At 38.9% G+C, this 26,431-nt stretch overlaps 1 protein-coding gene across 1 annotated transcript in view; it reads left to right on the top strand.

The window, feature by feature from the left end:
* The window catches only part of VWA8 (von Willebrand factor A domain containing 8), a 365,156-nt gene that overhangs the window by 206,095 nt on the left and 132,630 nt on the right, over positions 1-26,431 (top strand). Inside the window, exons 27-32 of the mRNA XM_056109482.1 lie at positions 9,745-9,853; positions 11,160-11,298; positions 14,310-14,509; positions 23,605-23,709; positions 24,834-24,898; positions 25,474-25,599. Of these exons, the coding sequence (XP_055965457.1) occupies positions 9,745-9,853; positions 11,160-11,298; positions 14,310-14,509; positions 23,605-23,709; positions 24,834-24,898; positions 25,474-25,599 (744 nt within the window). The remainder of the gene's footprint in view (positions 1-9,744; positions 9,854-11,159; positions 11,299-14,309; positions 14,510-23,604; positions 23,710-24,833; positions 24,899-25,473; positions 25,600-26,431) is intronic.

Genomic DNA, 26,431 nt, shown 5'->3' with positions numbered 1-26,431 from the left:
AACACAATACAATACCACATGGAGAGAAAGATTTTAAAAGATAACAAAAATATTAGAGCTTTTGTTCAAATTTCACCTTCTGCTACTTGGTGACATATATCTAAAATAATACGCAACTTTTTACATTAGTGGCTGAGTCTTAATTGATTTAATCACAATATCTTTCAAGTTACTGCCTTTGATTCCAGAACTAAATTTAAAATGCATCATTTTTATACAAAGATGCAAAGAAATTCTCTTAAAATCTTTTTCTTCCAATAGGATTTACTTCTTAAAAGAAATCAAAACTGATAGTGTTGCCAAATTCTTCCAGATGGAATTTTAAAATTTATACTACATAGAATTCATTACACAGTACTGCTATTAAAATCAAATGAAAGTTTGCTTCTGCAGAATTAAGTACACAGCACTATGCATTTGTAGTACAACTGTGAGTTGCTTCTAAATCATTTTAACTTAGAGCTGGTCTTCTACTCCAACATGGAAGAGCTCAGGAGGAAAGAGGGTATACCCATTGGACCCAAACAGATCTGGGGGGATCGTATTGGAGAGGTTGGCAGTGAAGGAGATTCAGACTTGAAACAATAAATTAAACAGTCTCTAGAACTCTTCCAACTCATAAATTCCATGATTCACTTTCCAAGATTAAATTGGGAAGCTAAATATGTTGTATTGTACTTTAGATCAATAGCATTCATTAATTTTATCAGCAATCTCATAAGCACATTTTAATAGAATTCCTTAACATTAGGTTTTCTGTAATATATCACTAAAGCAGTGTGTGGTACATAATCAATACTAAATATAGCATTGATTACTTTAGGATATTGTCAGGTGTTTGGTGTGTGTGTGTGTATGTGTGTAGACAGAACAGTGACATCGTTATTGAATGGGTTTTTGCAAGGGTACCTGTCTAAAAATTAGTTTTTTGGGTCCAGAGCAATAGTACAGTAGGTAAAAAAGTAATAGAATGTGGGTGTGTATACTTGCATATGATTTTGAATACATGAATTTAGTATGAGAATATGAAAGCACTATTAAAAATTAATTCAAATTAAAGACCAAAATAAAAAGAAATCAATTTTAAAAATAGTCTACTTTCATCATGCTTCTCCCATCCTGGGAGGATCCTCCCAACACCCTTTATTTGGTGCTCCCTTCTCTATCTGAGCTCCCTTTTCCCCTAGCATGTGTGGCTGGCCTCCAAGCCATGGAGCAAAATTCCTGATACAAATCTCGGCCATTCTTGGGTATTAGTCTCCTATTTTGTTACTTTATGTTCCCCAGATGAATGGTCTCTAGTGGAGGGATGGGTATTTGATCACTGTATAATTGAAACCCAAGCACAAAAATTTGTAAGTTTACAACTGTACCTCATGGTATCTCACTAATAAAAATTTTAAAAAAAATAGTGCAGCAGGTAAGGTGCTTGCTGTGCACGTGTTTGACCCAAGTTCAATCTATGGCATCCCACATGGAACTCTGACACCACCAGGAGTTATTCCTGAGTGCAAAGTCAAGAGTAATCCCTAAGCACTGCTGGGTATGGCCCAAATACAAATTAATTAATTAAATTTAAATTAGTTTTTATATAAAGTCTTAGAAAGTTCTGCACAATTCAGATATCAGTAATAGCTCCTTCTCTGACCTCCATGAACTCTGGGGGACTTAAAAAAATCAGAAACAATATTTCTAGTCCTAGCCATGGACTCTTGAGAGTAATTTTATTAGATTTATTTTTGAAAATAAAAATAATGTTTAGTATACCAATTAACCCATAAAATTAAAAGATTGTCTTCTTTATTTTGCCCCTCTTTCCATTTTATAAGCTATTACAAGATAGAATTTTCCTTTTATAGTCTTTGTTTTTACAAATGAGTTTACAATGTGGATCATGGAGTTGTAAAGAATGGCACCCTAATAAATTACTTCCAATTTATGAAAGTGCTCTTCATTTAAACAGCATAGTAAGATTTATAGAGTGATATCTCAGAACTGTTGTGAATGGGACTGTGTTTTATAGTATCACAGCCTTTTCCCTAGGCTGCTGTATCATAAAGTAGCCTCACAGTCATTTCATTTGCTTTCAGTTCTTTATGAGAATGCAGAAAAAAATTATAATTGACCCCATTACATAGAAATTGTCCATTTCACTGAATTGTCTTTCATACTCAAGCAGTTTCACAAAATTATCTTTGATCCCTCAAGCACTTTTAAGTGATACGGTATAAAGGTGTGGCACCTCGTTAGAAAGCCGCTCTTCCAAATTCACCGGCAAAGTAGACTGCATCATTGACCGAGAGTTATGCAGTCATGGAGAAATGCCAAGGTAGTTTGTAGTTTGCTCTTAAGTAGGTCAAGAAGTTGACAGTTCCAGTGTAACCAAGCATTTCACAAACACTACTGAATACTTCAGTGGTAAATACTAGGTAGAGATTCAGAAACAAAAAGGTGAAGAAATCTCAATATATGCTTTGATGATAGGTCATAGTTAATAAGGAAAGCACTCAACAAAAGTTACTTGAATGTTAGAGCCACACAAGAGAGAGCAGAGAGAATTGTTGCCTTCTACCCTAGGGAAATCAAAACGTATAAACGTATGACCAAGTTGAATCTTGAAAGGAATGCTAGGCATTCTCTATGCAAAGTAAAGAGGAAAAAATAAGTTGAGACAGGGTTGTTTTTTTTTTCAGGGGAGGGGTATGCGGTGATGTTCAGGGGTTACTCTTGGGTCTACACTGAAGAATTACTCCTGGTGGTGCTTGGGATTGAATTCAGGTCAGCCTCGTGCAAAGCAAACACCCTACCCTGTGCTATCTCTTTGGTGCCTAGAGACAGTTTTAAGAGGGCATGGTGCATCTTAGAAACTGAATAGTTTTAAGAGAAGCATCGTAGAATTTCAGAGTAGAGAGAACATGGTCAGTTCTGAGAGAGATACATTTTGATTTTTCTAAAAATAACTGAGTGAAACTGAGGCAGGAAGACAGGCTGAGAAGTAAGTACAATAATTAAAGAGGTGAATAGTGATGGGCTTAGTTTTGTCTATAGTAATGAAAAGGTAATGAGTAGAAGGAAAGATTTAGGTGGATTCTGAGTGCGAGATATCCCAGTAAGAGAATCCTTTCCCTCAGTGAGTTAGCAGTCCAGTTCGCAAAACAGCTTTATGCAGTGTGATATTCCAAGTGCTACATTTGAGCAGGAGAAATAAGACAGCAGATTAGGTGCTTACATTGCATCCAACTGACCCAGCTTTGATCCCCAAAACCACATGAAGTCCCCTGAATCCTGCCAGGAGTAAGCCCTGAGCACAGCCAGGTATGGCCCAAAACAAAATAGCAAAACTTGACAAAAATGATGAAGTGCTGCATGTTCACAGCATCATCATTTAGCCCAAGAACTCTCTGGGTAGTAGAGTTTTTTTGCTTTTTGGGTCACATCCAGTGATGCACAGGGGTTACTCCTGGCTCATGCACTCAGTAATCACTCCTGGCGGTGCTCCCGGGACCATATGGAATGCTGGGAATTGAACCTGGGTCAGCCATGTGCAAGGCAAACGCCCTACCCGACGTGCTATTGTGAAATAGAATTTTCTTTTCCAGGAAATTTTCCTAGTGGAAGAGTTTTAACCCACCTTTCTTAATGTGGAGGAAAAGAAAGAATTTTAAGTTCACAGTACTAAGCTGTATTTGGTAAAGGGAAGGGAAGGAAGAGTTTTTGCAGTGAAATTTTGAAGGAAGGTGAGACAAGGAATCCCAGGTTCTGAACTGTAGTCTTGACAACCTCTGTGAGGAGGAAAAGTGTGTGGGACAGGCTGACAACCTCTGCTCTGGCACAGAGAGAGGTGGGGCAGCATCCACAGGACTGCACAGTGGTTCTGCAGATTATTGGGGAATATATTTGAGAAATTTTAGTCAAAAATAACAAGTTTTCTTGAACCTGTTTCTGTCATGCTTCCCAATTTTCCATGACCTCAACAAGATGTAGGTGGTAGAGGTGCTCAAGCTTGTATGTTGTTGTTTTTCCCAAATCAGTAATGGGGAGATGGGTTGGGACCACACACAGAGGTGTTCTGGGACCACGCCAGCTCTGTGCTGGGGGATCACTCCCAGCAGTGCTCAGAAGATCAAGCTTTGCTGTGCACTCAGCCCGTTGAGCTGTCTGTCCTACCTCCCAACCCATTTTTATTGAGATATCATGGTTTCCAGTGGTATTGATATTATTGTAGATAAGCAGCGCTGCTAGATGAGGTCCACCACTAGACGGTCAAGGTCAGAGATACAAGCATCTTAGGTTATAAAGTGAAGGCTTTAGCATCTAAGTGCAAAACCAAGCCCAGAAATGCAAAATATTTGCATACACTCACCTTTCCTATCATTTGCTGCAAAGCAAAAGTAATTAGTCAGCAAGACATGAGACTAGGGAAGGGAATTTCAAAAGTTGAAGAAAGGAAGGAAATGGGGAATAGTACTTTCCATTATCACTAATTTAAAGTGCATAAAATGGACTTTTCTGGTTTTCTAGTGGGCTGATTTTTAAGTTTTTGTTGATACAAAAAAATACTTACAGACTCGAGAGATCAGACAATGATGAGTGAGGTGCCTGCCTTGCATGCTGCTGACCCTAGTTCCTGCACCCCTGAGCACACTCAGTACCATCAGCACCACCAGTGTGAGTGGCCTCAAGCACCTCCCCGACCCCCAACACACACACACTGATAGAAATATTTACAGGGAATTTCACAGATTTCTAATCATCTTACTAAAACTTTTTTTTTCTATAAGATCTTCCATTTGAAACTTTCAAATTCTATCTTGAGTTTCTGCAAAATATACATAGAAATCCAGAGGAGAAAGAAATCCTGGGAAAGAGGGATGCCATGGGAAGTTACATTTGAATTTGACTTCTAGAAAGAGGATTTCATCAAAGAATCAACAGCAGAAAGGACTCAAGGAAGAAATAACAATGGCCTTGTGGAAACCAAAAAAGGAAGAGCATGGGACTAACATCAAGTAGTAATGAATTGACTACAGTGGGAGAGGCCAGAGCTCAGCATGGAAATCCTGATCAGGACTGGTCTAGGAAAGGCTTGAGTAAACTCAGCTGAACAGTCCAGCTTAATTTTTACCAGAGATTACATGTAAAAAATTAGGTAGGAATGAGTGAGGACTGCTAAAATTGGATTTTCTTTTTTTTTTCTTCTTAAAGATGGTAGTAATTGGTGAATTTTTTTTAGAATCAGTGGAACTACCCTTAAGGATTCCATTATTCCCGTGAAAATTAGTAGTTCTTGTGGTAAGGAAATGTTTTAGGAATTGTTGATAATAGGTGTATCAACAACATCCATTTGCATAAATCCCCTAGAAGTATCTAAATCTTTTTCATGTGTTTCTTTCAGATTCCAGAAATAGTACTGGCAAGTGTTCAAAGAAGGCAGAAATTTGCCAGAACTTATTCTTTAAAACTCCAGTTTATGTCTTTATGGAAACAGTCTTAGACAGATCCCTTGCATGTCATTCGCACTCTTACTACTCAGACTTGGTGTCCATATGCATCATGTTATGATTGTGCTTATGCTTAGAAAAAAACCTTTTTTCCTATAATTTGCCCAAGTGCTGTCATTTTTCCTGACATAATTTTAATAGTCACCTTTTAGTTAAAACTTTTACTTCCATATCTTTATTAATACTTCCACAGGGATTAAGGAACATTTCAACGTATGACTTGAAATACTCCATTATTTTACAAATCATAAATTTATGAATGACATTGGAGATAAAATTATTGCTATTTATAGCTCTTAAGTTCATCCTTGTCCTCTTAATCAAATCCAGACTTATTCCAGCTATAAAAGTTAATACAAGTCACAGGATCCTAAAACCATGGGAAATATCATTGTTTTGATCAAATCAGGTATAATAGTTTAAGCCTGTACAGAATTAGATGACATATTTTAGGGCTTTTTGCTAACTGGTTATTAGAGTCACCCCAAATTAATGTTGAATAGATTTTAAATTTCAATACTTCTTTATATATCAAAATTCTTTCCCGTTACTGCTAACTTACTGAAGGGGAGTTAGTAATGGTTTGTTTTTTTCTACAGCTTATTGGGAATGTTTAGCAATGGAAAATAAATAAGGAGCTTTGGTTTAACTCATTTGGCTAGTCTGGAACCTACAGGAGAAGTCTAGAAACAGCAGTCCATACTACCAGGGAAGCAGAGTGGAATTGGTTTGTACAGCTTTAGTACACCCTGTGTGTACAACTGTAGGTGTTACTGCCAATAGCATCTTACGGCTCTAGATTAGATTCTTTATGCAGTGTCTAATATAACTCAGTGATTCTATCACTGACTCTTTCCTCTACTCACTTTAAGAACCATCAGAAACTCCTTGTGAAGTTGGAAGCCTAACCGCTCATCATCCTCTTCAATTCAAAGAGGAAGAAATGAACAGAGACATCTAGATATTTACTCTTTGTGATTGTGAGCCAGGTTCAGAATTCCTCCTCTCTCCAATAAACTGTCCAAGAACTTAAAATGTTTTGTCTTTTAATTTCAGTAACATGTTTTACAGTTGTTTTTATATTTATGATGTAGGTACTCAACATTACTGCAACCTACTGACCACCAAAATGCCAATACCCCACTGTTCCTCAGTCCCTTCATTTTCTTTTTAATTGAATCACTATGAGATACAGTTACAAAGCTTTCGTGTTTGAGTTTCAGTCATACAAAAATCAAATACCCATCCCTTCACCAGTGCACATTCTCCACCACCAATGTCCCCAGCATACGCCACTCCCCCCACCCCCCCGCCTTTCCAAGCCTTCCTCAGCCTCCATGGCAGACAATTTCCCTTCTTGTCTGCTTCTTCTTCCTCACCCCAACTTGACTAACTGGGTTCTGTTGACAGTGACTTGGGGTTTGTTTCCTTTCATGGCGGGGAAGGGGACAGTGGGGAAGTGGAGGATGATTTGGACTACACCTGGCAGTACTCAGGACTTACTTGTGGCTCTATGCTCAGGGGTCACACCTGGTGGTGCATACAAAGCATAAGCTTTGTTTGAATTGGTCAGTGTCTATTCCTTTGCTCTGGTTCTTTACCATAAAGAAGTGAGATCATCTGGTATTCATCTTTCTCCTTCTATTTTATTTTGTTTAACCTGACATCCTCTAATTTATACAAAAATGCAAGATTCTTTTGACTTTTTAAGCAACTGAGTAATATTTCACTGTGTAAATGTTTGTGTATCACAAACATTTTCTTTTACTTAATTTAAAAAAATATTTATTAAAGCACCATGATTTACAAAGTTATTCATAATTGAGTTTTAGACATACAACATTGCAGCACTAATCCCATCACCAGGGTCAGCTTCCCTCCATCAGTGTTCCCAGGTTCCCTCCCATATCCTCACCCTTTACCCTACCTCCCACAGCCCACCTTCTTGACAGGCTCATTTCTAAATTCTGTTGTTAAAGTTTGTGTCTCTTGATTTCAGTATTGTTAACTCTTGATTTCAGTACTGTTGTATATTTGACTCTGTCATTCCTTAACATATACCAGCGTTGTACCTGGATCCCTGTCCCAGCTCCCATTGCTTCTCATGTCTCTTCTCCCTGTCCTGTCCATTCTTTCAATCCTTCTCCTCTCTGTACTCTGGGGCCAAGATGCATCTGGGTAACCCCCTTTTTAAACATTGCATTTCCTCACCCGGTTATTCTAAATAACATATAAGTGACATAATCCAATGTTTATCCTTCTTCTTCTGACTTACTTCATTTAATGTGTCTTCCTGTTCCATCCATGTTTTGCGAATTGCATGATTCATCATTCCTTACAGCTGTGTAGTATTCCATTGTTTATCACAATTTCTTGATCCATTTATTTATCACTGGATACTAAGATTATTTCCAAGCCTTAGCTGTTGTAAATAGTGCAGTGAGCATAGGTGTTCATATATGTACTTTATATCATAGTTACAGCAGTACACACTTTGGAGAGATTGCTTAGTGGGTTGGGGTGCATTCTTTGCATGTAGGAGGTCCAGGTTTGATCCTTAGCACCATGTATAGTCCTCCTGTACTGCCAGTAGTAGTCTCTGAGCACTGACTGCCAAGTATAGATCCCTTCCAAAACGAAGAAATAATAATAATATGTAAATTTCTTTTGTGTTAAAAGCATTTCAAATAATAATATGTAAATTTCTTTTGTGTTAAAAGCATTAGCATTTCAAAGAGATTTTTTAAAAGAATTCTTTTCCAGGTTTTTGATTCTGTTATTTTATGCAAAATATCTCCTCATTTCCGTCATATTAGCATCTAAAAATATTTTGTCATACTATTTTACTGAGAATAAAATTATTTCGAAGCATTAATGTGAACTCTTGGGTCAGAGAGATAGTATAGGGGCTAAGGTGCTTGCCTTGCATGTACCCAACCTAGATTCAATCTTTGGCACTATATATGCTCCCCTTAGCCCCACCAGGAGTGATCTCTGAGCACAGAGCCAGGACTAATCCTTGAGCACTTCTAGGTGTGGCCTAAAAACAAAAACTCAAGACAAAACAAATGTATCCTCTTAAACAATTGTTATCTTAATATATCATGGAATAAGAAAAGTATAATGAATTAAATGACAGATTTGTGGCTTTTTTGTTAGAGATTCAAAGAAAAATCAGCATGATTAAGAAAACTTTATTCCTAAAAGTTTGTCATTTGTATTCTAGCATTATCATATTTGTTTTGACAAGTTACCTTATTGGAAGTGACTTTAAATTAAAAGGAATTTAAATACAGAATAACTCCTTTAGAAGTCAGGCTTGTAGCTCTGTCAGAGGAAGAATGGTCAGTGTGGTCCTGTGGGGCAGCAGGGTGCAGGTGATGCTCTGTATTTCATTTGTTGGTTTTGGGAGACACATCTGGCTCTGCTCAGGGCTGATTCCTGACTTTGAGCTCAGGAATCCAACTCAGCTTGGCCACATGGAAGGCAAGTGCCCTACCTGCTGTGCTATCTCTACAGCTCTACTCTTCTAGAGTGCTGGTTACACAGATGTTTTCAGGGCCAAGTGACACTTTTATGTGAACATTTCTGTATTTGTGTTCTATTTTAGTTCTGGCAAAATAAAAAGAAGGTGCTGAAATAGAGTCGACAAAGGCCCTCCAATGTGACTTATAGTATTGTATACCACTATTTGATTCCAAATATAAAAGAATAAACAAAAAAACAAGAAGCTGACAAATAACTTCTTTATTTTTTTCCCCTTTTCCTTAGTCCCCTCCCTGTGGTGCTAGGTTTTTAATCTGGGCCTCCCATGTATGCAGTTTAGCCCTGAGAGCTATCTTCCTTCCCAGACCTGGATGGCTCCATTTTTATCCTAAGTCCTTTTTTATATGCCACTAGGAATCCAGACGTTTTGTTGCTAAATGTTTTACTAGTTTAAGGTAGAATAATCTAAATACTTTACCCATTTAAGAAAAAATATATATATATATCAGTTTTATTTTTCTTTCAGTCCAAAACAGAATGAGACTTTGCCCTCTGAGAGTCTGAAATGTGGAATATGTTTTCTTTATAAAAACTCTAACCTTGGTTTTCAGACTTTTTTTTAATAGAAAGACATACAGTTCACTCTGAGTAAAGCATTCTTCAAATTTATGTGTGTCATTGATAATAGATAGCTATTATTTTTTCCTGTGATTTGGAAACCAAAGGAAATGTTTACTTTTACAATTATCCTTGACAGGTTGCCTTTGCCAGAGCAGACATTCTTGGGCTACTGGACAATTGGTCAGTCAAGAAATGGAGTGCAAAAGTTGCTGTGTCCGGCAGAAACTGACCACATTGACATAAAGGTTGATATAATTGTTTCTTCATTACAATAATGAATATGCAGAGGTTTTTTTTTCTTCCCTGGAGAAAATGTGTACAATTACAGAACTGACTTATTCTGGTATTATTTTAAGAGTCCAATTAGCTTTTGTTCTGTTAATCAGTCTGAACTCTGAGGAACTCAATGGAGTAATCTCTAAGGCAGAATGGAGGTAAGGTCACTACAGTTCTGAATAGCTGAACCTAGTATTTTAGGAGAGTCTGGTATTTGTGTCTTTTTCCTAAAACAATTACTCCATGATTTCTATCTTCATGTGAAAAGGCAGAAGGAAATAGAATTAGTTGCTATTTGTAAATAAAGTCCCATTTATTTAGGTATTTCAAGTGCAAAGGATAAATTTACTATGGAGAATTAGATGCTTATAAAATCCCTAGAAAAGACAGGGAAAATGCAAGTTAAGGGACAACCACCAGAAGGTAAATTTCAGGACCCATTTTTCTGTTTCTACAAACAACCCAAGTTGCTAAGAGCTACACAGTGAAGTGGGATTAACACACTTTATGGCCCTCTACAGGGTCAAAGTAGTAAATATTTTAGGCTTTGTGGCCGTACAGATTCTATTACAAGTACTTAACACTGCTGTGGTGGAGCAGAGAAACCATGGCCAGTATGTAAACATATGAGTGTGGCTGTGTTCCAGTAAAATTTCATTTATGAAAGCAGACAGTGGGTCAGACTTGGCTCATGGGCCACAGTTGGTCAGACTTTTCAGTAGAGCATAAAATTCCAGTGTTCATGTTTGCTAAGTCTCCTTGTCTGCGACGCTGACGGAAAATAGTCATTACCTCTCACCCTTCCAAATTTCACACAAATGCATATAATGGTAGTTCTCAAATCACAGCCCCAATGCTCAATGCAGGGTTTAGCCATTAGGTTCTGAGTAGTCATATAATAATCATTCTGAAAGGGAGTATATCAGGCTCTGATTCAGTTCATTTGCAACTGATTCTCCTGCTTTGGACAGCTCTGCATTCCAATAGTTGAACTCCAAAACTAAAGAAGAAAAGAAGTAATGAGAAATTCAATTAGATCTTGCATCTGGTATATTTTGTGAGTATAAAGAAAAAGCAAAAAATTAAGATAACACACAGAGATGTTTCTAAATGCAAGTATATGGTATGTTATTATTAAAAATACCATGCCAGTCAATAAACTGAAAAAAGTTACTACCACGTGTTGAACACGTAAGTTCTATGTTTTGAAATCATTCTCTTCATACATTTGATAACTGTCCAAATTTCTTAGCTCTAATGGTTCTGTTGCTATAGGGTCCAGCACCTATAAATATTCAGGAGTACCCGATAGAAAGACATGAAGAAAGATCCCTAAACTTCACTGAAGAATGTGCCTCCTGGAAATTACCCTTGGAAGAAATTAATGTAATCTGTGACATTGCTACATCTCCTGGTATGACAATTTATTCTTTGGATTTTCTTGCCTGCCGTAACTTTTTTTTTTATTTCAAAAGGATGAACATCAAAAAGTCTCCAAAACTTTGCCATTCTTGGATTGGTTAGCAATTATATGTAGTTTAGAACTAATTTCCTATAATAACCCAGAAGAGTGTTGTGGAGTCCTCAATGCAGTGCTGAGCTTGTTTTCATTTGTCTGTTTCTCATTAAAATTGTAGCACAAAGTTAAACACACCCAGGCATGTGCTAAAAATAGAAAGGGGGGGGGGGAAGAGGAGAAACATTGGATTTTTTTTTGGCTGGGATTCCAGTTTGGTGATTGCATGAACCATGAAAGCTGGGATGGAGTGATTTGCAGTCATTAAATTTCTCGTTGTAAAGAATGTTAAATAAAGGATGTGAATTTTAAGCATCTACATTTCTGGACCATTGCCATCTCTACTGATTCATGCAGTGTGCCCCTGGGTACCGTTGGCAGAAGTTTCTCAGTTGATGTCAGTTGCTAAGGTGATGTGGAAAGAAATAGTGGCTGGGGAAGGGAGAAAATCTCTTAACTATAAAAGGGATGTTTTAGCTAAAAATTTAGAAATAATTTATAAATTCTGATGAGTTCATTCAATATTGTTTTTTTCCTAAAATCAGCTTTGTTGAATATAAATACAGAATTTAAAGTGTATGGTTTGGGGGAGGGGGTTTTTACAGGTTGGTACTCTTATTTGGACTGGTGTGATAGCACAGCAGGTAGTGTGTTTGCCTTGCATGTGGCCAACCAGGGTTCAATTCCTCTGTCCCTCTTGGAGAGCTCGGCAAGCTACCAAGAGTATCCCACCCACACGGCAGAGCCTGGCAAGCTCCCCATGGTGTATTCAACATGACAAAAACAGTAACAAGTCTCAGTATGGAGATGTTACTGGTGCCTGCTCGAGCAAATCAATGAACAACGGGAGGACAGTGCTACAGTGCTACTCTTATTTAGATATCTTACATTCACGAGTCAAGAATATATATGGGGTGTGAGGGACAGTACAGGGGTTTAGGAGCTTGCCTTGCATGCAGCTGACCCCACCGGGCCTGGCGCAGAATCAAACAAAAACAAAGAAGAATCGGTATGGATTTTGTAGAGAAATGGCACTTTGGCCCCAGAGTGACATTCTATAGCAGACAGACATCACAGTCATCACTTTCACAGCAAACCCTGTCTCAGTCTTCCAGTGCCCAACACAGTGCTCCAGGGAGCCACAATGCAAGTTAGTCAGAATTGACCCTGAAAAAAATGACTCCTAACTGACCCTGGAAAAATAACTCATATGACTCATGGCAGCTGGGAGTGAGGGGGCCACAGCCAGTGCTGCTCAGAGCCATCTCCTGGTGTCATTCAAGGGACCATGTGATGCTAGGGATGGAACCCGAAGCTCCCTCATGCTTCACATGTGCTCCAGCCTTTTGAGCTCTCCCCAGCCCCTCTTTCACTATTGTCCACGTTTTGTCTTACTAACCTGTTCCTCATTTATTTGTGAGAGAAAAGAACATTTTTGCAGTCAGGCATCAGTCCTAGTAGTGCTCAGAGGACCGTCTAAGATGCTGGGGAACAAACTCGGGTCAGCCTCGTGCAAGGTAAATGCCCTACCCACTGTACTATTTCTTTGGCCCTGAAAAAAAAAAACATTCTTGAAGGTTAAAATTAAAGTTAATTTTATTTGTCAGTAACCATATATACATAAGCAAGAGACCAAACAGGATAATTATTTTATTTATAAGTTAATTAAGTAAATTTCTATTCCACTGTTAACTGAATTTCTGGTGTCCTGTAGTGTGTGGGAAGGTTGCATTGAATCCTAAATTGAACTTACTTGTGCTGCTATTGGAAGCATTAAAAAGATTCTTAAATTACTGGTGGAGGGTGTGGTGTTGGAACATGGTATGCATGAAACCCAATTATTAGCAGTATTATAAACCATGATAACTAAAATTAACATAAAGAATTTTTAAAAAATTAAAAGATACTTGAATTGGTGCCAGGGCTTAAATAGTGCAAAAGGACTGAGTGCATACTTTGTATGCTGGAGGCCGGAATTCAATCCCCAGCACACCATGAGCACACCAGGAGTGATCTCCAAGTACTGAGCTGGAAGTAGGCCCTGAGTGTCACCATGTGTGGCCCAAAAACAAAAGAACAAAAAACTAAACAGAAGTAAAGCTGAAGAAACACTGAAGCAACTTATAAAGAGGACGTAGTCAAGTTCTCAGATTGTAAAACTAGACACCAGAGTCAGAACTTCCCAAATCTGAACACAATTTTATAAAGTATGAGTCCTACAGTCACAAAATTTTCAAAGTGGAATTACTTAGTAAGAAAATCCTGAAGGTTTAGTAACTATCTAGGAAAAGTAACGTGAGTAGTTAGTTAAGATGTTGATCAACTGCTAGACACTGAAATCACAGTAAAAAGACCTCTGTGTGTGTGTGTGTGTGTATGTGCGCGCGCGCGCATGCGTGAGTGTACGTGTGTGTGGGGGGGGAGGTTACACTTGGTGGTGCTGAGGGCTGACTCCGGGCTCTACACTCAGGTATCATTCCTGGCAAGTTTGGGGGATAGAATGGGGTACGGGGGATCGATCCTGGGTTGGCAACATACAAGGCAAGTGCCCTACCCACTCACCGTACTATCACTCTGGTTCCCAGGAAAAAAGACCTTTACTAAAGCACAAAACATTTTCCTTCATACAGGAAGAACTTTCTGACATTGAGAAGTGTTAAATATTTGATGATGTTATAGTGAGACATCTTGGAATTATTTTAGAAGCCACTAGATATTTCCTTAAATAAAAAGTTGTGGTCCTATTTAGGGCAAGAACTAAATTGCTTCTTGTGTTGCATTTCAGACCAATCAATTGATCGACACACCATCTGCTGAGCTTTTAGGATGGTGAGCCTCCCCAGACTTCTCATCCAGTCAGAAGCTCCACATCACACCACAAACATGAAACCTTTTTTTTGTCATTTCAGACAAGGAGGAGAATACTCTCTATGTTGCCACATGCAATCCCGTTTCCTTATACTTCATGAACATGGCTGGGAAAAGTGGCTTCTTTGTGGACCTCTATGACATCTTCCCAAGAACGGCTGGTGGGGTTTGGCACCCCTTTGTGACAGTGGCACCGCTGGGAAGCCCCCTGAAGGGCCAAGTGATTCTTCATGAGCAGCAGGTACTCCTCTCCAGGATGCTCCCCTGGTACCGTTGGGTCAAAAGCAACTTGCGGGATGTCAATGGCAAGAGCGCTTTGCCACCTTTAACTGAAAATACATCCCTTCACTGTGGTGTAGATACACAGTAGAATCCTCTACAGTTCTAAGAACACAACCATGCAGGTTTCTGTCGCATGGCTGGATCACTTCACCAGGCTGACTGAAGTCAGTCAGAAGGGGATGGATAGATACAAAATGATCTCTTACATATGGGACTTAAAAATACACAGCATGGTCTCAACAAAGGGTGAAAGGCAACACAGTGGGGATTCACACAACTGAGTTGTAGTGGGGAGGGAAAAGAGGTTTGAAAGGTTGCGGCATTGGGATCCTTGGGGAAAGGAGGTGGGTACATTGGCGATGGGTGTAGTATTGGACATGATAATGTAAGACATTATTCACTATATGTAAATCAAAGTAACTTAACCAATATTAAGATAAGAAAGTATGATCCTTTCCTCCCAGGATGGGAGATGCATGCTGCAAGTAGACTATAGACTGAACATGAAGGCCAACTCAATGCCTCTTTTGCAAACCACAGCACCCAAAAGGAGAGAGAGAACTAAAGGGAATGCCCTGCCACAGGGGTGGGATGGGGGGTGGGGGTGGGAGGGATGCTGGGATCCGTGGTGGTGGGGTATGGGCATTGGTGGAGGGATGGGTACTCAATCATTGTATAACTGAAACCCAAGCAGAAAAATTTGTAAGTCTACAACTGTACCGCATGGTGTCTCACTAATAAAAATTTTTAAAAAAAGAAAGAAGAAAGTATGCTCCTTTGAAAAGATCTGGGAGAGGCTGGAGCGAAGGATCAGAAGTTATATTTTATCAGCACCACAGAGGCAGGCTAATATCTTTAGTGTTTTTTGATTTTTATGGTTTTTGGAAGCCACACTCCATAGTTCTCAGGGCTTACTGCTGGCACTGCTCTGAGATCTTTCCTGGTGAGGCTCAAGGGACTGTATGTGGTGCCAGGGATCAAAAATGGGTCAGCTGCATGCAAGTACCCTACCCACTGTACTCTCCTCTGGCACAGAAGCAGGCTAATACCTAATATTTCTCTGCAGAGTCATTAGCATGATTTGGATTCCATAAATATGGAAGTCAAAGTTTCTCAGCCTCAAATGTCAAAGGTATTTGAGGCCCAATCATTTCTTTTTATTTTTTATATTTTTGGGTCACACCCAGCAATGCACAGGGGTTACTCCTGGCTCTGCACTCAGGAATTACTCCTGGCAGTGCTCAGGGCACCATATAGGGATGCTGGGAATTGAACCCGGGTCGGCCCTGTACAAGGCAAACGCCCCACTCACTGTACTATTGCTCTAGCCCCGAGGCCCGATCATTCTTTGTTATGTCCACCAGACTGATAGGAGTGGAGTAAATGGAGTTTTCAGGTGAAGACTAATAGAAAGAGTGCTGAGATCTCCCTGCTTGGGAGATAGCATTAATCTGAGACACCTCTGGCATTCTTTATCAGAGACAACCATATCAATATATTGGATGGAATTGCCAGAGTGTGCTGGGCTACCAGACCCGTAATGCATATGCCAGGTGGCTAGCTGTCTTTTTATTACACAGCAGTAGGAGCAAGTGATCTCTGAGGTCTTTGCTATGTGGGAATTAAACCTATCCACGAATAATATATAGCCTCTCATGACCTCTTAGTACATTTGGGCTTCTAATTTCAGCATATGGATTTTGAAGGGCCATAATTATGCAGTCCATTGCAGAAATACACTTCAGTAGCTAATGATGCTGAAGTTCCAACCAGCACTGTTAATGTTGCACTAATGTAAAGTACTGATACTCAGAATAAGGCTAGAAATAATTCCAAATAGATGACACAGATCAAAAGACAGGCTGTATTTCAATTGGTGATAATTGGTCTAAAAGAGTAGAGTTATTCTCGGAGGGAGAGTAGAGAAATTAAGGTTCATACCTTGCAAGCAAATGACCCTAGTTCAGTCCACTCACCAACATAGTCATCTGCTCATGCCAGATGCAGCCTGGAGGTTCCCAAGTACTACTGAAATGTTTAGGTGCCCAAAAGCCTTGTGGCCAAGAATCACTAGGAAGGACTCCTCAACCTCATGAATACTGCCTGAAAGGACCCCAAAATAGAAGACTCCCCCTTAGCTGAAATGACAAAGAAATCAATTTGAAGGAAGCAGAGGAGAATAGACCTTTTTTTAGATTGGAGACATCTATTGAACATCCTAATTGATGAGACTGGAGTTCAATGGTGAGGTCAGAACAAGGGATATAAATTTGGGAATCCCTGGCATATACATGTTATTTTGAACTGTAAGATTAAAAGAGGTCATTAAGGTAGCAACTGTGCACAGAAAAATCCAGAACTTTGTGCCCTGATACTATAAAATATTAAGTATCAGGCATTTGGAGAAGGAATCAACCAAGGGAGTGTGATACCTCATGAAACAAGTCATAAACTGCCAAAGGAGACGGATCATTTGTTTACTGCTGACATATCAAGTAGCAGAATACAAAAATTATCCCTTGTTAGTTTTGCAGCTGTTGGTTGTGACATAGCTGTTGGTTGTATACACATGTGAGGAAACTGAGATTCAAAAATTTTAAATACAGGGGCTGGAGCGATAGCACAGCAGGTAGGTTGTTCGCCTTGCACGCAACCGACCCGGGTTCGATTCCCAGCATCCCATATGGTCCCCCAAGCACCGCCAGGAGCAATTCCTGAGTGCATGAGCCAGGAGTAACCCCTGTGCATTGCCGGGTGTGACCCCAAAAAAATAAAAATAAAAATAAATGATTGGGCCTCAAATACCTTTGACATTTGAGGCTGAGAAACTTTGACTTCCATATTTATGGAATTCAAGTCATGCTAAAAAGCAAAAAAAAAAAAAAACAAATACATTGTCTAGCAAATACCTGATAATTGGAATTCAAACCAAGGTGATTTTATCCTCATGATAATGAAACATCATCCACTCCCTTGTCACCACAGATACCTTAGGGCAAAGAATAGTTTGAAAAATTTCAAGTATTCATGATAGGTAATTGTTAAGGAAATGCAGTGTAGTTCCTTGCAAGTTATTTAAAGTTACAATGAAAGCAAAGTGTTACTGGGAACCAATGCTTATATATTCTATCTAATTAAGAGGAAAATAATGAATAAAATAACATGTCAGTAGTTTTCTATTAAGTCAACTTTAATTAGACCCTTGCCTAAATAGTTATCATAAATTCTGAGCTAACAATTTTTTACATTATTATTTTTTCCTAGAAGCAGTATTTATAAATATTCAAATATAGCTTATAAAAAGATTGTGTCCAATTAACATGCATAAAATAAGTTTTTACTTTATCCATTCCAGCAAACTCAGTGGCATTTAATTGGATTCTATGGCCAGAAGAATCTGTCATCAAAGGCATAGAAGAGCTTGTGGGTTTCAGTTCAATAAATGGACCAGATATGAATAAGAATCTAAAAGCTGGAGTATTTATTCAAATAGTCCTGCTAAATTTTCAGCTGTCAAGATAATTGCCAAGTTTCTATCTATAGATTATTTAAAGTACGATTTTAGATATCCAGCAAGAATTTGATTTTCTTTAAAGGCCTACTTATTTGTCAGCATTGCTCATTAACACTCTTCACTTACAGTGGCTTTCAACAGAGAAAATGTGGTTTTTCCTTGTAAAGTATGTGGTTTCCCCAGTCAGCACTTAGCCTCCTTGTAATGACCTAACACATTCCTTTGTCCACAATTTCACCCATTTTCCAGAACACCCCGTAGTACCCTAAGTAAGCAGTGAGCACTAATCTATATACTTTTGCTCTCTCTGTCCTTCGATTTGCCTCTTGTCCCAAAGTAGAGGTCTTAGCTATCTTGTGTTTTCTATCTGGGGGTGGGGAGGCCTGTGGAGGCCTCCAAAGCAGTGCTAGGGGCCAGGACCCACTCTCAGTGATACTTACAACCTGGACCAAGCAGCTAAATGTAAAGCCCGCAGTGATGGGTGGTGCTCTGGCCCGGCAGCTGGGGGAACCCTCCAGGCCCACCCCAAAGGTGAGAGGCCAACAAGAACTCTGTGGTGTTTGGGGCCTCCAGGACTATGCCACCAAAGTCTGGGTTAGCATCTATTTTACATTCTGCTCCTGTCTGTGGAAAATCTTTTCAATTACTAACAAATAACCTGTAACTATTTCACAAATGATAAGTGATTTTCGTTGCATTATAAAATGAGTTCACTACCTCCAATTCTTTCTTCCCCAAAATGAAGTCAGAGCTAAAGAATTATAAAGAAGTCCTTCCTTTTATTGCCCTATCCCTTGTCTTTTTATAATAAATTGCTGTGGCTTGTTCTTCAAGCCCGCATTCTTCCTTGAACACATAACACACCTCTCTTACTTGTCTCCCTGTTTCTCTGCTGTCTGTACTCTCTCTCGAACATGTACTTCCCCCTTTCTCTCCACTCACATCTTTCTAAGTTTCAATTAAAATTATGTTACTTCATTTAAAAAATTTTTTTAATTAAAAAAATAAAATAAAGGTTTGCTATGAATGCATTTTCCTGGTTAGTTTAAGAAATTACTCAAAAATTCCTTGCTAAAATAAAATCTGAAGTGAGGAAAGGGAAACTTTGCCATGCCTAAAAATAAAGACTCTCCTCCCCTCTGCGCAAGAGATTACTTATTACATCTGCACAAAGTTTAGAATTTCAGACTTTGGGACATTGAGGTCATCCAGAGGTGACTTTTCTCCCAGTCAAATACAAACATAATAAAACCACTCAGTGGCCTCTTCCAACTGCCCCCCCTCGAAGGAGCACCCGGGCCACAGCTCCATGTGTTGGTGTGTGACGCAAAATTCTATTTTTAAACTCAGACAGAATATATCATTAGTCATTTACAGAAGGAAACCATTAACATCTGAAAGGAGAGAGCAACACAGCTCCTTCATGTTGCCAGTTCCCTCTGAAACTAATTCTAAATACAGCAATGGCAAAAAATAAAATAAAATAACCCATATATGTATATATATATGTATATGTACGTTTTCTGTCACTAAGGAAGATGCCGTTTTTTCAGTTTACTTATGCCAAGTTATGAGCAAATGAGTATTAGACCCTAAAAAGGAAGAAAAATGTGAAACTGTTCTGGTTTTTTTTTTTTCTGCTAGATCATGTCTATTTAATCACCTCCTGTCCTGCTTAATCATATTTCGGGGGACCAGACTTGACTTCTTTTACTTAGAAAAATTAATATTACCCAAAGTGGCTTAAATGTGAAGCTTTCGTGTGAATGTCCTACATTTTATCATCCAGGATACCGGTTCGCCTTTAGGAAGTACATTCTCCAGTCAGGAGATAGTTTAAAGGGCTGGAGTGCTGGCCTGGCCTGCAGGAGGCCTGAGTTCAGTTCCAGCCACTTCATGGCCCCCTGAGCACACTGCTGAGCGTGTGCCTGAAGCAGTGCACCAGAGTCTCCTCTGAGCACCACAGGTGTGGCCCCACAACCAAATAATAAAATGATAAAATGTAAAAAAAGCAAAAGAAAAAAAAAAGCACATACTCAAAACAGATTTAATCTAGAATAAAAACTATTTTGTTTGTTTGGGGGCCACACCCGGCTTTGTGCTCGGGAATTACTCCTAATGGGCTTGGGAGGTTGTATGGGGTCTCAGGGATCAAACCTCAGTTAGCACAGAAACAAGTGCCCTACCCTCTGTACTTTCTCTCTCTCTCTCTCTCTCTCTCTCTCTCTCTCTCTCTCTCTCTCTCTCTCTCTCTCTCTCTCTCTCTCCCCCCTGCTTTATTGTGTTTTCTTTTTTCTTTCTTTTTTTTTCTTTTTGGGACACACCCAGCAATGCAAAGGTGCTACTCCTGGCTCTGCGCTCAGGAACTACTTCTGGTGGTACTTGGGGAACTATATGGGATACTGGGGATGTAACCCAGGTCAGCTACATGCAAGGCAAGCGCCCTACCCTCTGTACTATCGCTCCAGCCCCTGTAATGTTAATTTTTAAAAGAATAATCCCTACATAAATAATGATGAATTTTTTTTATCACATTTTGATATTGTATTGCATTTTAAGAGCAATATTTGTTGGAAAAAGAGTTTTGTTACCATGTTAAGTAAATTACTTTATTGCAACCAAGGGTCAAAGTATACAGGGTAAAGGAGACTACATGTCACCAATACTAGTTTAAATTTTTTTAGCAATTGAATAAAATTAGTAAAAAAAAGACTTAATAGGTCCTAGATTTGTTCAAGAATCATTCAACAAATGATTTTTATATAATTTTCTTTTATATTGTTTAATTTTTTAAAATTTCTTTAGTATTAGTAAAAATGTTCATATTATTTTTTTAAAAATTCTCTATTACTAGGGCTGGAGAGATAGTATAAGGGCAAGGTACTTGCCTTGCACAGGGCAGACCTGGGTTTAATCCCCAAAACCCAATTTGGTCCCCAGGCATGCTGGAGTATGCCTAAGCACAGCTGGATGTGGCCCAAAAACAAAGCAAAATTTACTGTAATCAAACACATAATTGAGGGCAAGGACCAGGCTAATTCCTCATTGTATTCTCCTTTGTGTTTTAAATATAAACTGCTAGCTAAATATTATGAAACAAGTGAGCAAATAGTTTGTATTTTATCATCTTTATTTGGAAAATATATATTAAGCTTTTTGTGTTTTGTGATTTTATTTCCCCCAAGGGAAGTAAGTGCTTGAAATGAAAAAGTTTATAAGAGGGGATAGCTGGAAGACAAAATTTAGAATAAAATTTAGAGTAAAAAAAGAACAAGAAATAGAAGATTGTATTTCAATGAGACCTATAAAATAACTCGTTGATCTTGCAACTTGTGTGTCCAATTTTCAAAAATATTTTAGTTTTCACTCAAAACAATTACTTTTTAGTACCCTTCTAAATATTTTTCTGGATTTCTCAATTTAAAAAAATTTGTGTATCATTTTAATGCTTAAATCATTTCAAAAGTGCACAAAACTTTTTAAGTGTTTCTATTATTGAGAGATAATTCATCCATTTGCATAACCGTAATTAATGATGCTTGAGGAATCACTTGTTTGTGCATTAATACAGCAACAGTTATGAAAGTTCTTCAAGCTTAGTGATCGTTATGATGAAGAAACACTCATTACTAGCTAGAGTCTTGTGGCCCTTGATATTTTCTTATTAAACCATCTTTTTATCATCAACATTTTTTGAATTGGACCTGGATATGAGAAAAGAATAGATTTATTTATTTATTTATTTTTCTGGAATTTGATTACTTTTTTTTTTTTTTTTTTTTTTTTAGTGAAACACCATAAGGTATAGTTTTAGACTTACAAACTTTCATGCTTGGGTTTCAGCTATACAATGATCGAGTACCCATCCCTCCACCAGTGCCCATTCTCCACCCCCAAAGATCCTAGTAGCCCTCCCACCCCCACAATCCATCCCCCCACCCCACCTGGCCTCTGTGGCAAGACATTCCCTTTTGCTCACTCTTTACTTTAGGGTGCTGTAGTTTGCAATAGAGTTTTTGAGTGGCCAAGGAATAGATGAGATTTAATTTGTATGATGTAAAAATTTTAACAAACTATTCAAATGTAGTTTTGATTTGAACAATGTAAGTGGACTTTTGATAAGGAAAAATTTCTTAATTTCCTCATTATTGTATAATAAAACAGAATCATAATTAATCTACTCTGTGTTTCAAAGGGGATAGGTTTTAGATAAAATCTTTTATCTAAAATGGTTTTAGATTTTAAAAAAAAGGATAGAGAGAATGCTCTGTGCATTGCCTAATTAGAAATATCTTCAAAAAGCTATCAAATACTTTAATAAAGTTCTTTAGTAAAAGGTCAGACAGTACAGGAAGCAAGGTTCTCACTTTTCATGTGCCTGACCCTGATTTGATCCCCAATACCACACATGGTCTCCCTGGCAGTGCCAGGGTCACTTCTGAGCACAGACCCAGGAATAGCTCCTGAGTACCACTGGGTCTGGTCCCAAGACCCCAAAATAAATAAATAAATAATCATCTCTAAAGAGACTCCTTTTGTATTTGCATGGGGACTTTTTTTAATCCCTGCTTTATTGTTGTTGTCCCTTAGAGTCTCAATCTTTACTATCAGGTTACTGGAAGAGTACTGTTAAGAAATATACATTAAATGAGCTGCTCTAGACGGGGGCAGGCGCCATCCCACTGCCTGCCCTCCAAAAGCTCCAGGGGTCGCCATTTTCTAGAAGCCAGCAAGAAGCAGCAGGTATGAGCTGCGGTGATGGTAAATCCCAAGTCTTGAGAGACAGGGAAGGAGTGGGCCCTCCTCTCTGCTCCGATGGGACTCAGAGATGACGCCACATCCATCCACCGTCTGCTTAAGCTCCCACCTGTCTATGATCCAGAGACATACACAGAAATCTCAACCTGAGCAACTTGCTGCAGAGATGGACCAGGACTTTTCAATAGTCCTTCTCCACTGGGTCGCTCCAGACAGGGGCAGGTGTCGTCCCACTGCCTGCCCTCTAAGAGCTCCAGTGGTTGCCATTTTCTAGAAGCCAGCAAGAAGCACCAGCTTCTTGATCCAGAGACATACAGGAATCTCGGCCCAAGCAACCTGTGGCAGCAATTTCTTCAGACCCTAATTATTAAAATCTTAGAATTCCTAGAGCACGCGGCTGCGCAACTTTATATTATATCCGTAACAAGCAATACAAAACAGATTGTCTAGCAATTGTATTTTTGGCATGTATGAGGGGAGGTAGGACTGGTCTCGAAATATCAAAGGTAACTAAAGTAGAGAAAGAATACATTGCAAATTGTCTGCCACACAGGCAGGGGGAGTGATGGCGGGGGAGGGGGACGGTTGGAATACTGGGGATTTTGGTGGTGGAAAATGTGCACTGGTGAAGGGATGGGTGTTTGATGACTATATGAACAAAGTTCAAACATGAAATATTTGTTACTGTATCTCATGGTGAATTAATAAAAGATTTTAAAAAGGGAAAAATATACATTAAAACTAAACAGAACAAAACAAGTAGCTTTTCACTCTCTTTCCAGAGCAATGTCATCCTGTTGTTGGATACCATTAACCGAACCATTCGGCGTCTCATCCTCCCTTCGGATGTTATATCTAAGCAGCCTTCCTGGTGGAACAAGGAATCTGTAAGGAACACCGCCTTGGCTTGTTGAGCTAACTGCCTAGAATATGCAACTGTGAAGATGTGGATTTGCCCATCTTTTTTCAGTACTCGTTTATGATAATGTACAAGTGATTATGATGCATTTAAAGAGTTAAACAGGACACAAGTAGACATAGAGACACAGATAATCAAAGACCCATGACTTCTTGTAATATCTGTCACAGGCACAAGAAGACTAATCAGGCCTGTGCTAATAACAATACAACAGTGTAAAGTGTTTGAGTATGAGACTTGTGACTGAGTCTTAAACACCTGAAACTATTGTCTTGTTTTATGCAAATATTTTGAAATTTCAAGAAAAAAAAGAATAACAACTGATTTTATCTACTTACCATGTTTGTTTGATAACTAAACTAAGAAGTAAACATTTTTAGGGTATCCCAAGATAATTTATTCTATCATTAAAAAAAGGTATTACATTAAAATAAGGTTTACCGCACAACTGCATATATCATCTTAAGAGATCATGAAGGGGCCAGGAAGATAGTATAAGACTAGTCCCCTGGGCACATGTGTGAGAATAGAGATTTTTTTAAATGTCAAATCTAAGAAACAAATGTTTTCTATGCCTCTACGTTGTGTTATAAATTCCACAGTTAGGGGCCAGAGAGATAGGACAGCAGGTTAAGCTCTTGCTTTGTGCTCAGCTCACCTAGGTTCAATCCTCAGCACCCCATACCGTCCCCTGAGTACATTCACAAGTGATCCCCAAGTGCAGAGCCAGGAATAGACCCTGAGCAACGCTGGGTGTGTGTAGCCCAGAAACAAACCCAAAAATTCCATAGTTAATCACCCAGTAGCGTGTTTAGCTCTAACCCATATTTGACTTTTTAAAACATTTTTTTCGTCCTGAAGATAGTATGTAGTTCATAATAGATTTTGAAATAGATTTTAATCCGTGCTACCATTAGAGTCTTGAAATAGATAAATAGATAGATATGTATGAGAAATAGATAAAATCTCAGATACATACATGTTTTATATGTTGAAGAACTTTAAAAAGAAAAACACAAAGAAAGCAGCCAGAGATGCACTGTGATATCTGATGATATATAGTCTGAGTAATCTGTTCTGTTTTGTCTTTAGGAAGCTCACAAAATGTGTAAAGAATTTTCACACAAAAACTGGCTTGTTTTCTACAAAGAAAACGGGTAAGCTCTTCATTGCACAAGCTTCTAACCAGGGTTCTTATTTTGTCCTTTCTGCGTCCTTTTAAAATTATGCTTATTTATAATAAAACCAGGGTAACCAGTTTATGAATGTTATTGTAAAAGTCACTCAGCCCACATTATAGAACATTGACATAAGCCAGAAGTCATCTGGGACTGGAAAGATAAGACGGGGAGTAGGGTGCTTGCTTTGCATGCTGACCCCCCCACCTCCCGTATGGTGCTGATCCAGGACTGGGCCCTGATGTGGACACTCCCCCCCCCACACACACACACACAAATGAATAAAATAAAGAAGAGAGGTTATCACAATTTTGTAATCAACTATTTCTGCCATAGCATCTTTACTTTTCTAGTACCTGATTCTTACGCTTGCCTTTACAGAGATGAGAAATGCTACAACTATTTTCTTGGTCACAATTTTTCTATGTTATTATTTTGTCTTCAGATGCTTTTTAGGATTGCCTAAGATATCATGAAATAATTGTGTCATGATGGCTCACCCATTTTCCTACTACTTCCTTTCAAACACATTTCTTCTACTTTTTTTTTTCCAGGAACAACCTGACAGTGCTGGATGTCCTGGAAGGGCGGACACACACCATCTCACTTCCCATCCACCTGAAGACAGTTTTCCTGGTGGCAGAGGATAAATGGCTTCTCGTGGAGAACAAAACTAACCAGTGGGTTCTGTCTTCCTGGATCTCTCTCAGGGGCCTAACTGGCAAGGAATGAACCCGGGGCCTCAGACATGTGCCAGAGAGTGAACCTGGGACCTCACACATATATATGCCAGGGAGTGAACCTGGGATCTCAGACGTGTGCCAAGGAGTGAACCGGGGCCCTCAGACATGTGCCAGAGAGTGAACCTGAGGTCTTAGACATATGCCAAGGAGTGAACCCTGGACCTCAGATATGTGCTAGGGAGTGAACCTGGGGCCCCAAACATGTACCCAGGGAGTGAACCCGGGGCCTCAGACATGTGAGGCTTGTACTCCGGCACCAGGCTCATCTCTAGTCCCTTCTTGTGTTAATCTTGTCAATTCTTTTTGTATTTAGCACAATTTCTCTAGGTGAAAATTAGAAGTTAGGACAGGGTGGATTAAGGAAAATTAAATATCACCTCACAAAGTAGTATTTAAAATGTTTGATAGGCTGAAAGTGAGCTGATGATTAAAAAAAAACATGGGGCTTTCCTCTTTTGGCACATTGAAGATTCACTGAATTTTTATGGAACTGTAGATACGTGGAAATAGTTTTTCAGTTTACTCTCTCTTTAAAGGGTCACATGCTCCATGCCAGAGCTGTTGCATTTTTATCATCTCACAGATCCAGCCCTTAGAAGTGTCTCTTTATCCGCATGTCAGATGCTCCTTTTTGGCTGTGTTTGTGTGGCTCCCTCCACATCACTGTGTCCTGCTCGGTGAAGGAGACCCTGTGTATTCTTGGTTTAGAGTGACAGTTAGGTTGCAGCCTGTTCCCCATATTTCTATATCCACAGCTAAAAACACAGTC

The sequence above is a fragment of the Sorex fumeus genome, unplaced genomic scaffold (genome assembly GCF_029834395.1).
Source record: "Sorex fumeus unplaced genomic scaffold, SorFum_2.1 ptg000008l, whole genome shotgun sequence".
Taxonomy (NCBI): domain Eukaryota; kingdom Metazoa; phylum Chordata; class Mammalia; order Eulipotyphla; family Soricidae; genus Sorex; species Sorex fumeus.
The sequence above is the reverse complement of the archived record's forward strand: the minus strand, read 5'-3'. Positions and strand labels throughout refer to the sequence as shown.